Here is a 13,471-nt window from a genome sequence, read left to right on the forward strand (position 1 = left end):
GTCATAAGGTTTGATGCGGCGCTTGTTCATGGCACCACACTACAATCTCTCTTTAGATTATGCAATCGTAATCCTTATTAGGATTTGGCTAAAACTGCCATGGCAACGAAAGAGACTGAATGGGAAGTGGCTCTGCAGTGTGGGAATTCCTCAGTCAAATTAAAATAGGCTACCAGCCATACCGTTTTTTTGTTCACTTTGGGGTAAGATGTTCCTTGTGCGCAGCGATGCTGTCTCGACTCAACCATTGCCGTGGTTGGAGAATGTGTGTCCGGGGAATAACGGGAACGGTGATTCGCTAAAGCGGTCTATTTGGCTGGTTGTACGTAGCCTATTATCTGAGAAGCAGGCTGGAGTATATGGAGCAGGGTGACAGCCGGCGCCTCTCCAACTATACACAGATACCAAAATAGGACAGCGGTGTGCTGCAAAGGTCCTGAGAGCTAATTTGAGGTTAGTGCCTGCGAGCGCCTGTTTCAGTCCAGAAAGCGCAATTCATGCCATTATACGGTGGAAAGGTAAGCGTGAATGAGGGAATATGGATTTGAAGGTTAATGGTTGGTACAATGTTGTGAATAATTAGTAGTATAGAATCCAGTGGTTTGAGAGTAGAAACTTATTGCACTCTCAGATCGTAGCCTACTGATGTGTGTATAGATATAAATAGCCCTAATATTGTAGTAGCCTATGTTGTGGTAAAGATGGAAGCCAATATGTAAAGAACGCCGTTAAAAGCTATCCGATTTTAGTTGTTTTTAGGCCTATAGTAAATAAAATGGCACAAGAAATTAACGCCACAAATTATGAATGATATGTTCTACCTTCTCTTCATTTTCTAGCCACTATGTCAGACAAAGGAAAAGAAGGCTACATATATGACTTTTGTGACATCGCCCATCCAAATGAACTCTTGGATGCTCTGAGAGAGTTCTACCTAGGTGGCATATTCACCGACATCACCCTACAATGTGCCACAGGACAGGTATTTTACTGTCACAAGGCAGCATTGTCAGCCCGCAGCTCTTATTTCAAAGTCATGTTCACAGCCGACATGAAAGAGCGGTCAAACAACCTCATCAAACTGACGGGGATTGATTATGACGTTCTGAGTGCTTTGGTGAACTACGTATACACTTCCAGGGTGAACATCACCGAGACGAATGTACAGAGCCTGCTGGAGGCAGCAGACCTCTTACAGTTCAGCTCAGTGAAGAAGGCTTGCGAAGACTTCCTTATACGCTTCCTGGATGTGGACAACTGCCTGGGTATGCACTCTTTTGCTGAGCTGCACATCTGCCCTGAGCTGGAGCGGGAGGCACGAAGGGTAATGCTCAGCAGGTTTGAGGACCTTCTACAGCAGGAGGAATTCTTGGAGGTGGACTACGACAAGCTGAGTTCCGTCATGTCTCTTAAGAACATCAACGTATGGAAGGATGAAGTTCTCTTGGATGCTGTGGTCAAATGGGTCACCTATGACATTGTTAACCGTATTGATCACGTTCAGGGCCTACTTTGTTGTATCCATCTTGAGCTGGATGAGGGGCACTTCAAGACTGCCCTGGATGGACAGAGGCAATGCTTACTGGGCAATGAGGGAAAAGTAAGGTCATTGATTATCAACGCTTTGACGTCCAACTGCAAAGAGACTTCAGCGAGCAGGAAGAAACTGTCCTCAAGCATGTATGTTATTGGAGGGTACTACTGGCATCCGCTCTGTGAAGTCCACATATGGGATCCAATAAGCAACACATGGGTGCAAGGAAAAGATATGCCTGAACACACAAGAGAGAGCTATAGTGTATCTTTACTGGGGGCAAATATTTATGTGACTGGGGGTTATATGACTGAGACTATTGAAGCCCTGGACACAGTTTGGATTTATAATGGTGATTGTGATGAGTGGACTGAGGGATGCCCCATGATCACTGCCAGATACTACCACTGTTCTGTGGCTTTACACGGCTGTATCTATGCCATAGGAGGGTACAGAGGGGGAGCTATACAACTTGAGACTGAATTCTATGACCCCTTAAAAAAGAAATGGTTCCCTACAGCCAACATGATACAAGGTATGAAAACATAAACAGAAGCACTATACAGAGGAGTTAGTTACAATGAGAAGAGACTTTAGCAAACATGCAGGTCTGTGTTGCTCTAGTATTGCCCTTGAATTTTTCCATTTTACATGGTTGGGCCAAAAGCTATCTTGGCCACTTATTCACTATTTGATTCTCAGCCATTGACCTGTAAATAATTACGTTCAAGTTATTCTGCATATTAAAATAACATGCAAAATATTTTACTGAGTAGCACTAATGAAATCAGGATTGTTTTGGCTGTTCACTGTTTTTGATCAAATGCTTCCTCTTTCAAAGGTGTAGGAAATGCCACTGCGTGTGTCATGAATGACACAATCTATGTGACCGGTGGCCACTATGGTTCCAGAGGAAGCAGCACCTATGAAAAAATTCAGGCCTACAGGCCAAACCTCAATGAGTGGAACATTGTCACAATAAGTCCTCATCCAGGTATGACAGATTTTCGAGGGAGGTGGGCATTTATTTGAATTTGTATTCAGTAATAGTTATTAAGGAAATCATTGTATTCATGCTTTCAGAGTATGGCCTGTGCTCTGTTTCTCTGAACAACAAGCTGTACTTGGTGGGAGGACAGACTACGATCACAGACTGCTACGATCCAGAGAGAGATGAGTGGAGGCAGTTGTCAGTGATGAAGGAGAGGAGGATGGAGTGTGGTGCTGTAGTGATCAATGGCTGCATCTATGTGACCGGGGGATATTCCTATTCAAAGGGGACGTATCTGCAGAGCATTGAGAAGTATGACCCAGAGCTGGACACCTGGGAGGTTGTGGGAAACCTCCCCAGCCCAGCAAGAACACACGGATGCATTTGTATTTACAGTGTGTAGTGTCTTTTAATGTACTTTTACAACAAACATCAACTAAATCCCATGGATGCAGTTCCTTCGTGCCATACGGCCCCTGAGTGGTAGGGGCTATGTATGTGTGTGACAGGTGCTAAGAATCTTTTTACAAAAATGTACATTATTTAGAGTATCTTTTATACCCAGTTGGCCAAAAATGAATGTTCAGTGACAAATGATCACCGCTGGTTTAATATTACAAAAAGAGCACATCATTTTCAATCCACTTACATCTAACACACTGGTTCTCATGCACTTTACATTACCATTTGTGTAATTTTGGCTTAGACAGGTTAACCTGGTAGAGTTCTACATATGCACACAGTTTTTAGCCAAATCTCTATATTTGAAGCACAAATGTCATCAACCATACATCTGAATCTTAGTATGCACAAGGGGTATGCACAATTATTCAGACCACTGCCTAAACGTTGCAACAGTCTGAGGTTGATTGATTCAGTATGCACCTGATTTTACTTGATAAATGTAACTTTAAAGATGCAATATGCAGAAATTGCTCCACCATTTCCTGGTTGCTTAAATTGTAATAGTTCGCCTAATTTCAGTTTATGTGACAAAACATGGAAGTATAGTGTAGAGAATCATTGTACCATCTAAACCACTGTGAACCTTTTCAATAAACAAAAATATTGTATTTTCAGCTGTTTGAAGGTAAAATATGAGGGTGGGTGAAAACAGAGTTGGGTGCTGTGGAATCAGTGAGGGTAACCAGAAGTGGTCTTGTGAAAGTTGTTTGTGTCTCTGCTGGTCAGAGGGAGCAGGCACTCTGTGTTAAACGAATGTGGGCAAGAGATGTGAATTGTGTTGCTCTCAAGAAAAGGGTGCCATTGAAAGGAGTGATTACTGGGATAGCGGTAATTGTGAAAGCTGGCAGGTTGAGTTTTTCAGGATTAGAGTAGTGCAGAAGTTGTCATATGTTGAGGCAGTGAAGAGAGTAGAGGAAGAAGGGTCAAGGGGGAGGGAATCCTGAGAGGCGTGGTGTGAGTAGTAGATCTGTACCAGTACATAGGGATGAACCAACAAGTGATATAGGTTTCAGTAAGATTGGATTTTTGGCATTTATAGTAATGGTTATCAACTGTACTGCAGGGATGGAACATATGTCGCAGAAAATAGAGGTTGTGGTGGCAGCTGCAGAGAGGTATTTGAGTGTGCGAGACTTGACATCAGAAGAGTTACAGGGTGTGTTAAGTGGTAGTGTGCCATCATTTCAGACTGTTGGCCTGAAGTAGGACTAAATATATTTAAATAGGGGAGTATGGTATTTAAAATATATATATATTTTTTTTTAGTTTAGCGTTAGATGATAGGGTATTTGTTGTATTTCTGTATTTTAGTATTATTGAGTTATACTCCAGTCGAATAGGTGACGGTAATGCAACATTTAATGAATGCCAACCACCGTTAATCCTCATCGAAGAAGAATTTAGGCAGCGCTGTACTGTAGTCGTGCAGAACGTAAAACCACAGAACAATGAGACAGATATTTCACTGGATGTATAAATGTGAAGCATCCGCTTGGCGTTTCCACTCACTGCCAAATATAGTAGTGAGAGGAAGCCCGTGGGCGAGAGAAGATGGGACCAGATAGATTTTGGCCGACATTCTGCAAATGTTCTCATCGATGAAACAGTTGCTCTCAATACAGATTTCTGTTCCCAAAACTAAATTCTGCCATGAACAGAGTGGACTAAGTTTAGTAGACTTTACCCTACGCAAAAGTTAAAATCGCGCTGTGTAGGAGTGCAAAGGCGAATTGAGTTGTTGCACACGCGCGCTTCACAGAATAGGCGTTCCCTAACGGACATATGCAGAATTATTCTAGAACGCGCCAATAGGATCTCGCAAGCGTGTGCTTGGCTCTGCCCACTGTGACTCATTTGTTCCATTGGAAATGACAGGCAGTGGTCTTACTTGGTTTAGTTAGATATCTTTGGTAAAACAGAACACCAAGGCAGTTTTGGCCCTCGACAATCTCTGTAGCACGCAGGACAACCCACTTGCTTGCCGACGTGATTTAGCGTGTGTGGAAGAAAGCCTTCTGATCAACCTACATTTCTGCAGGTAGCAAGTCAACATATCACAGTAAGTAAATATATTACAATTAACCAGAGTTTAATCTTCCTATGCAAGTCATCTTATTTGGTATATAATTGTCCTATATTGTATTTTAGAGGCCCGTGGAGAAACAGTTGCATGCTAGCTAACTAGCAAGCTAACGTAACGAGTTAGCAGACATAGCGAGGCATTTCAAGTACGTGCTGGACACGCTGTAAACTGCCCGTTAGGCCATGTCTTCGTTTGAATTTAGAGGCTATGTTACTGTAACCACTAATGAACGAAATTAATTAACATGGGCTTTATATAGTACTAGGTAGCTTGCTAGGCTGGGTAACATGACTGTCTTCGGGCAGGAGTGAAAACGTGGGTAAGCAAATGCTTTTCCCCACGCAATCTTCCTGCGCTTGACCGTTGTGTAATTAGCTGGCACGGCTAGTGCATGTCGCTAAAGCATTTTCAATTTGGTTTGTGTTCCTTATAAATCAATAATACTGATCTGTCACATTTTGATCTAATAAATACTCCATTGACTTATTTTCAGACTCATCATGGCAGAAATTCAAGAAATGTCTGAACTTGAGAAGAAGGTGGCTCAACAGATTGAGGTATACTCTAGCTGTATATTCAAATATGGTGGTATATACTGACAACTAACCTGGATAATGCTGATCTCCCCTGATTGACACGTTTTTATTTATCTTCAAAGTACTACTTCGGTGATCACAACCTTCCAAGAGACAAGTTCCTCAAAGAACAGTTGCAGCTCGATGATGGCTGGGTGACCCTGGAAACCATGCTCAAGTTTAACAGGTTTGTGCAATTTTATTTGATCAGTTGAAGCTTTGTACTTGGTAAGGCCTACATACATGTTTATTGTTCACTATAACATAATTCCTAACTTTCCCCTCATTATTTTCAGGCTGAAATGCTTGACAACCGATCACAGTGTAATTGTTGAGTCTCTGAAGAAATCCCAGACTGGCCTTTTGGAATTGAGTGAGGATAAGACAAAAATCAGGAGAATTTCAAGCAAGCCCTTACCGGAACTGAACGACAAGTACAAAGATACCCTCAAACACAAATCTGTGTACATTGTAGGTTGAATTTTCCAATATTCGAGATGCACCTAATTACAGCTGTTTGGAGCCCTGTGTTTGTATGTTAAACATTTTCTATGATCTTCCAGAAAGGTTTCCCATTGGAGACAACCCTTGATGAAATCGAGGGTTGGCTGAAAGGGAAAGGCGCCATAGAAAACATTCAGATGAGACGCAACTTCCAAAAGAATTTCAAGGTGATTCAGATCAACTTTATTATCCCACCAGGGGGAAATGTATTTGATCATGTGCTTAAAAGACGGTACATGAAAACACAAACTAAACAATATAATTCAAAGTGCTATAGCTACACATTTTAAAGGGAATGTACAATATGCTGTATACTCGAGGGACCAACAGACTATCCATTATACTGATTGATGGCTGTTGAAATAAGAGTCCCCATATCTATCTGTTTAGATTTTCTTTTGAAGAAGTCTCATTCCCCTTGTCCGGCTGCTGCTGTGACTGAGTTTTGAGTGATGAGTACTGTCCTGTAAAATGCTTGCAAGTTTAAGGAGGATGAGTTTTGTACAGGTTGGCGATCTATACCAATTGTCCTTCCCTCCGTCTTAAGCGCTAAAGCTTGACTTGGCCTTACGCTCGCATGTTTCCAAACACTCATAAGACCAAAGGACAGCACACTCTGCAGGACAGATTTATAGAACATTTGTCAGGAGATATTTTTCCCTTTGTTATTTTTTATTTAACAAATGTGTGTAATACAAAACACTCAGCATCTCCATCCATTTTCAGGGCTCAGTATTCCTGGTTTTTGACACTGACGAAGCATCAAAGCAGTTCCTAGCACGCACAGACACCAAATCATTCAAAGAAAATGAAATGATTATACTTTCAAGGTAGGTGGAGGCTAAGCTACCGTTACCAAGTCTAATATGACCTATTGATACTGGTGAAAAGGGTATGAATATAATTAACTCTGCTCTTGTATTTTCAGAGAGGACTACCATGCAAAGAAAACAGAGGATAGAAAACTGTTAAAAGCAGAGTCAAAGGCAAAAGCTAAACAGTGAGCACATTACTGACCTTTTAATCATGTTTTTTTTTTTCCTGAAGGCTATTTTTATGGTAAAGCAAATTGTTCCAAATTACATTTGTTTTACAGTGACAAGGATGAAAAACAAAAACAAGCAGAAGAAGAGGAAATGGTAAGATCTCTGGAAGTGCTATCACATATCCTTATTGAGATTTGTTTTGAAAGGGTTGTTTTCATTATGGCTAAACATTTTGAAAGTAGTAGCACCACCACCAATTCAAGCCATTTTCCCCTTGTTTGCTTCTATTGAACAGGACCCTATTTGTATTTTTCTTCCCAAAACAGGGAGGGTTAAAGTTGTTCTAATGGTCCGCTGCTTTATTTTACACTGTAGAAATCTCTGGACGAGCAGACCGGATGCCTGTTGAAGTTCTCAGGCAATCTTGACAGTGTTTCAAGAGAGGACTTTCACGAGGTGTTCTCAGGTCATGGTCAAATCAAATGGATTGATTTCACCAGGGGTGCCAAAGAGGTAGTAATTGCAGTGTAATAAACAGTTTTAACCACCCTTCAATGACAAATGAATGTCATAGGAAATAATTATTTATCTTAAAGGGTACCATCCTCTTCAGAGTGAGTGCCAAGGAAGCTCTTGATAAGGCCAAGGAAGCAAGTGGTGGAAACTTGAAAATTAAAGGCGAAGACGTTACGTGGGAGGTGGTGGAGGGAGATGCAGAGAGGGAATCTCTGAAAAAGATAATTGAAGACCAACAGGAATCTCTCAACAGACGTCGAGGTGGTAGAGGTAACTGATTTGAAGACGTTTTTTATTTCTCTTCATAATGTCATTTCTGATCTGATGGTGCATTTCCTCCTCTTTACAGGTGGCCGAAAATCAGGTGGGAGAGGGGGGAGAGGAGGACGAAGGGACAGGGGTGGACGTGATGGCAAATCACACTACCAAGGCAGAAAGACCAAATTTGATGATAGCGATAATGATGACGGTAAGAGCAGTTATGTTAATCATGCAATATAATGATAGGATTCTGCTGAGACGTCTGTCAATGAGCAACTTTGGAACAATTGAGTATCTTATCTTTTCCTTCTAACTTCCATTTCTCCAATAGCACCTCCTAGCCCGAAGAAGCGAGCCCTGGAAGGAGTGTGCAAAGATGCTGATGCTCCAGCTGCGAAAGTTGTCAAAACTGAAAATGGCTCTTAGAAATGATGTACTAGCACGTCTCGTTGAAACATTTTATTTGAAAAGAAACCCCTTGAAAACACGACTTTATTCCATTCCAGTGGAGGCTTCATGTTGTGGAAAACCGTAGAAAGTCCACCTTGATGTCAACCTAGAAAACAATTTAGAATGTGAAAGACTGGAACGTGTTCAGCCTTATCAGTGGTGTGCATCTTACATTGTCAATACCTATCAATTTCTACCCTGAACATACTTTATGGGACTTATTTAATATGGATTATTAGTTGTGTTGACTGCGTCTAAACAAATCATTTCAGCAGGAACATATTACACCTGTTTTAGTCACCTCCATACAAAGATATGCATGTTAATAGAAACTTGTTAATCAGTGCCATTCATTTTTTTCCTCAATTGTTTTAATCAAGTGTATACGGTTGAGTCCTGAAGCATAGATCTTGTTCCTTTTTAAGTTTTGTGAATAGCCATTCAAATTTTTAGATTTTAAGTCAGATTCTCAGAAGCATATGTTCAAAACACTTGGTGAAACAATTTAGACTTGTCAATGTTTTTCTTACCGATTTCTTTTTGTGGAACTTGTAGGATGCTGGCAAGTCATATCTTAGCTCTGTCAAGGAGAGAAACACACTGTCAGGTTTGATTTCGGTGTACTTGTTCAGCACCTCCACTGCAGTGTTGTGGTTGAGTTTACGAGTCCCTCTGGCTAAGTCAGTCACCAGTGGTAGAGTTCCTATGGCTGACTATCGAGTCCTGGTCCAAGTGCTCATGTCTGAGTCACTGGGTCGGAGTTAAACAAAAAAAAAATACATGAACATTGGTTTATGTGCACAAAGTGAACGCAAAATGAATGATTTGGGGTTCTTTAGACATTTGTTAGTGCTGGTTGTTTGCTTCTACAGTAGATTATCACCTCTTTAAATGGTAGATATCTGCCCAGCAGAAACTTGGTGGGCTGACGGGAAAATTTGTGAGCATTGAAGTAACACAAAGCTTTTTCTCCTGTTACCCAATGGTGATTATTGCCTATGAAACATGCCATTCATACGCAGGCTCACACACATTTTATTTCGTGTTCAACAGTTGTCAAATCATTAATGTTTTGAAGGGATAAACTCTAGACAGTATTGGCTATTGCTCCTGTCAGATTGATAAGATTGTCAATAATAAACAGACTCGGCTCAAATTTTTTTGTATTCACCCACTTATGTAATGTGACAAATGTTTTTTTGCAGAGTGAAAAGTAAAGGGAGACTTGTCAGAACCTGGCTATGAGATGCTGTGGGGAAAGAGAGCGAGATGACAAATTCAAATGGCCTACTTTTCTATACTCATGGGGAAAGAACGACATTGCTAGACTTTTAATTTTGTAAACTGGTTAACCAGGCAAAGAAATAGTAGACTGGTGGTTACGAGGAAGCAAGAGTCGCTTGAGTGTTGTGTAGCCTATTGCTAATCGTTTGCCTATCAAGTAAGGTGAGTCAGAAGTAAAATCTAGACTCGAGTACTACAACACTACTGACTCCATTGTGACATTTCTGTTACCTGCTATTACTTCCATTTTTACTCCCCAGTCACTCGCTTTCTTCTGTATGTGCTGCAATTAGGCAAAAAGAGGAATTAGACAACACTTGACAGAAGTTGATGAAAGAGTAGTACACCATGTAGTGTTCTGACAACTTACGCCTCGTGTTGATGTTTTGTGAAGGGAATATACTGCTGTTGTTGCCATAGTTAAAGCGGTCCTCAGAAACTGCATGTCCATACCTTTATTTTTGAGAAAGCAATCAAGGTTTATAACACGTCAATTGGTTGTTTTATTACCTTAAAATGTGATCTCACCTTGGTTGTGTTTGGTACCAAATGGAGGATTCATTATCACAGTGTCAAATTTCTTGGCATATGCATGGGATCTCAGGGAGCACATGTCACACTGGATCAGGTCTACATTGGTCAGCTCAAATTCCTCAGAGTTCCTTTTGAATATCTCCAGTGCATCGGGATCAATGTCAAACCCAACACACAAACTGTAAGAGAACAAGGTGAGTGGTTAGATAAATACTCCAGTACAATAACCTTTATTCAGACAGTTGGTGTTATTTTCTTACCCTGCATCAAGCATTGCTGCACCAATGCTAAGAACGCCACATCCGCATCCCAAATCTGCAACCAATTTGCCCTCGATGTCATCAAATGTGTTGTGGATTGTATAAAGCATACATGCTGAAAAGATACATGTTTAAATTACTATAATTAGACTCAGCAATTTCAATTACAACTAAATTCAAATTGGCATGCAAACAAATTGTGAAGAGCCAGTAGGAGGTTTTGGCAGATTGTTGTAGTTGACATCTAAGCAAAAGTAGCTCCGATGTGTATGACGTGATGTCATATGGCTGGCTGTGGCTGAGTCTACCTTTAACAACAAACACACGTTTGTAATGTTATAGCTTTAGTGGGCCACCTATATTGATCATTGTGGAGTAGTCTTACCTGCAATGTGAGGGCTGGTTGGATATTGTTCAAGAAGAATCTTGGGTTCTTCAAAGGCGTCCACTTGTTGAAGACAACTTTCCAACTCTTTCAGTTTCATATTGGCTGGATAGCAAACCTTGACCTGCTACAGCTAACGTTACATACACTCAACGCCGAGAGCCCTATCCGAAAGACAACAGATATCAAGGAAGCTAGATTGTACTCGATAGCTGCTCCCTGTAAATGCAATCCAAGACTTGGTTTTATTGTTTACCTTCTGCTGGCCACATCTGAGCTAGAATATGGCATAGAAAGCTAAAACTCACAGCACACCCCTCTTCAGAGCCACGGGGAGGGTGTACAGAGTGACACTTCCGCATTAGGGGGTCTCAATGAAAACAATCCGAAGTGGAACAGATGCTAAGAAGAGTATTGCAGCTCTATGATCATGGTGTTTTTGCAATACAAAACATGCATAACATTTTCTGATTCCACTAGTTACTGCCAGCACTGGCATTATCATTCCATACTTAGGGATTAGCTAGTTTACTCTAATCGTGGGTTGTGATGGTTTGTCTATATAACTTTTGGTGTACAAAATTGCATGGTCACGGTTGATCAGCTGCCTACCGGACAGCAGTAGCCGAAACGACTACACAGCTTGATCACCTGCCAAACTGGATGTGGATTTGCAATGAAGCCAGGTCAGTGTGTTTGAACCAATGATTTATATACGTCATTGGTTTGACACAATAGACGCGGAACACAAACAGTGAACACAATATCGGATGTATCGCGAGAAATCACGAGAACGTAGCAACAGGACAACAAAAATACATTTGTGTACAAGCCAGAGTGCATGATGGCGGCGTTGCTGCTACGCCGGGACAAGAAATCTACTGCTGCTCATTTAAAGTCAGACCTTAATCGGACTGACAACAGCTCTGGTGTCCGACAACTTCAAGAGCTGCTTGATTCTGTTCTTAATCCAGAAAAGCCAGCGGCAGACACCGAGGCTCTTGACTGGTGTAAATGTCTAATAGCAGGAGGAGAAGGTTTCGAGGAGTTCTGCAAAACGGTCCGGTCCTATGACAATGCTACTCTATGCGGCTTGGTTTGGACAGCCAATTTTGTGGCATACCGCTGTCGGACTTGTGGCATTTCTCCTTGCATGTCACTCTGCGCAGAGTGTTTTAACAACGGCGATCACACAGGCCATGATTTCAATATGTTCAGGAGCCAGGCTGGTGGGGCCTGTGACTGTGGAGATAGTAATGTCATGCGAGAAACTGGGTAAGTCCTTAGCTTAAGAGCGCTAACTGGCTAATAGCTAACGTTAGCTAGCTAACGTCAACTGGCTAGCTAGATTGTAGTGACATTTTCTAATGAATTGATAATACTTAATACTTGGCATTTTTTGACAGTAACTGACATAATCAAACAATTTTTTTTAAAAACATTTATGGGGCAGGCTGTCATGATAATGCCTAGTTTGCTTACTAACAGCTAGTTCGTCATGATAATGCCTAGTTTGCTGGCTAACAGCTAGTTCGCAAAGTTTTACCTAGTTGGGAGTATACTGCCTTACTGAGTCTCGTTTTATATAGCAATAAACCATCCAACTGTACCGTTTTGACAGGTCCCCTTAGATGTACTGACATGTATGTTGTCACTGAACATGCTATTGATTGGAAAACCATTACTCTTTAGATTTAGGTATACAAAACCTAAAATTATTTTATGGGGGCACTAGTTAGCCTGCGTTTAGACAAACATCCCAATTCGGATCTTTTTTTTCACGAATTGGAGCTCTGAAAAAGCTCTGATGTGATTATTTAAAATACAAATTATTTGGAAAATAAATAAATTGGGCGTTAGCTTGCTAACAAAACACCAGAGGCTGGTTCACGTCCCTGTCATAGGACCCAACCCCAGCAATCTAGTCAAGTACACACAGCTTTGAACAATGGCTATAAACACAGCAGAGGTGTATTTATTACCTCTCGCAACAGAAACAGTTTACCTTTAAGAATCAAAATGAACAAACCTTAATACTTGCATTTTATAGGTTTGCATTTTATATTCTTAATGCAAATACTGTGCTATTGAAATGAACTAATCCTACAAGGTTTCTAGGATAATTAAAATTTTTCCCTGCAGAATGACTCGATCACTTCTTGTAACATATCAGCTCATGTTTAGATTTAAAGGGTGACTGCGTTCCTGATTTTACCTCTTTTAAAAAATATATTTTTAGATTTGGTTAATTAAGAAATGTTAGAGGCCATGGTTCAATTCAAACGTGAGTTGGTTTTGGTGTGGTTTGATGTGGGTGTGTGTTTGCAGGTGGGAAGAGTTAACCAAATTATTCTGCCAATTAGCTTCAGTCTGGTGTGCGCCCATTGCAAAGTTGGTTTGACTTTCGGTAGCCTTTCGGTAGCCTATCTCTGGGGCTAGTTAGGGACCACCAATAACAAGACAATATTTTCATTTTGTGCACCTTTTTAATTTTCTCATTAAATATTTCAATATTTGTCTATGAATTACTTTAACTCAAACCAACTATACATTAAGTCATAGACATTTGGATTATTGGAATTTTATAATTGTCCTATATACATGGTGTATTTTACAGACGGTCTGTAACTAGCCCCATAGGGA

General features: G+C 40.8%; 4 protein-coding genes across 10 annotated transcripts in view; 3 read left to right on the forward strand and 1 right to left on the reverse strand.

Annotated features, from left to right (window-relative positions):
* Positions 1-16: 16 nt before the first annotated feature.
* On the forward strand, positions 17-3,579 carry klhl23 (kelch-like family member 23). Of its 3 annotated transcripts, none has more exons than XM_014164070.2 (4): positions 17-518; positions 840-2,069; positions 2,376-2,528; positions 2,653-2,910. In XM_014164070.2, exons 2-4 carry the CDS (start codon positions 845-847, stop codon positions 2,709-2,711), a joined length of 1,437 nt encoding a protein of 478 aa, XP_014019545.2. In that variant the 5' UTR covers positions 17-518; positions 840-844; the 3' UTR covers positions 2,712-2,910. The 3 variants fall into 3 exon arrangements, with proteins under 3 accessions (XP_014019545.2, XP_014019544.2, XP_014019543.2); XM_014164069.2 differs by having other exon boundaries at positions 20-453; positions 2,618-3,579; XM_014164068.2 differs by having other exon boundaries at positions 22-518; positions 2,618-3,579.
* A 1,380-nt stretch (positions 3,580-4,959) lies between these two features.
* On the forward strand, positions 4,960-9,521 carry lab (Lupus La protein homolog B). The gene is given in 12 exon segments (NM_001173766.1): positions 4,960-5,049; positions 5,567-5,630; positions 5,732-5,835; positions 5,945-6,119; positions 6,212-6,319; positions 6,879-6,982; positions 7,081-7,152; positions 7,249-7,291; positions 7,514-7,651; positions 7,735-7,924; positions 8,004-8,123; positions 8,247-9,521. Coding segments are annotated over 11 exon segments (1,206 nt in total). The 5' UTR covers positions 4,960-5,049; positions 5,567-5,573; the 3' UTR covers positions 8,342-9,521.
* On the reverse strand, positions 8,360-11,199 carry mettl5 (methyltransferase 5, N6-adenosine). 2 transcript variants are annotated; one of them, NM_001140912.2, is given in 7 exon segments: positions 8,363-8,471; positions 8,896-8,945; positions 9,881-9,932; positions 10,020-10,102; positions 10,178-10,362; positions 10,444-10,558; positions 10,829-11,165. In NM_001140912.2, coding segments are annotated over 7 exon segments (627 nt in total). In that variant the 5' UTR covers positions 10,929-11,165; the 3' UTR covers positions 8,363-8,429.
* Positions 11,200-11,230: 31 nt separating this feature from the next.
* Positions 11,231-13,471, forward strand: part of LOC106581775 (ubiquitin protein ligase E3 component n-recognin 3) — a 41,957-nt gene continuing 39,716 nt past the window's right edge. For 2 of the 4 annotated variants that reach the window (XM_014164064.2, XM_014164065.2), the window contains exon 1: positions 11,231-12,103. In XM_014164064.2, coding sequence (XP_014019539.1) covers positions 11,670-12,103 — 434 coding nt within the window. In that variant the 5' untranslated portion in view covers positions 11,231-11,669. The remainder of the gene's footprint in view (positions 12,104-13,471) is intronic. The other 2 variants (XM_014164066.2, XM_014164067.2) reach the window with 1 other exon arrangement.

Source organism: Salmo salar, chromosome ssa21 (genome assembly GCF_905237065.1).
Source record: "Salmo salar chromosome ssa21, Ssal_v3.1, whole genome shotgun sequence".
NCBI classification, from domain to species: domain Eukaryota; kingdom Metazoa; phylum Chordata; class Actinopteri; order Salmoniformes; family Salmonidae; genus Salmo; species Salmo salar.

Bases quoted from the DNA above. Each gene is read 5' to 3' on its own strand.
- klhl23 (XM_014164069.2), top strand. From the start codon at position 845: ATGTCAGACAAAGGAAAAGAAGGCTACATATATGACTTTTGTGACATC. The intron at 2,070-2,375 runs GTATGAAAACAT...CCTCTTTCAAAG, and splicing joins TACAGCCAACATGATACAAG to GTGTAGGAAATGCCACTGCG. The intron at 2,529-2,617 runs GTATGACAGATT...TCATGCTTTCAG, and splicing joins CACAATAAGTCCTCATCCAG to AGTATGGCCTGTGCTCTGTT.
- mettl5 (XM_014163952.2), bottom strand. From the start codon at position 10,928: ATGAAACTGAAAGAGTTGGAAAGTTGTCTTCAACAAGTGGACGCCTTT. The intron at 10,559-10,828 runs GTAAGACTACTC...GTATCTTTTCAG, and splicing joins AACCAGCCCTCACATTGCAG to CATGTATGCTTTATACAATC. The intron at 8,946-9,880 runs GTAACAGAAATG...TCTCCTTGACAG, and splicing joins AAAAATGGAAGTAATAGCAG to AGCTAAGATATGACTTGCCA.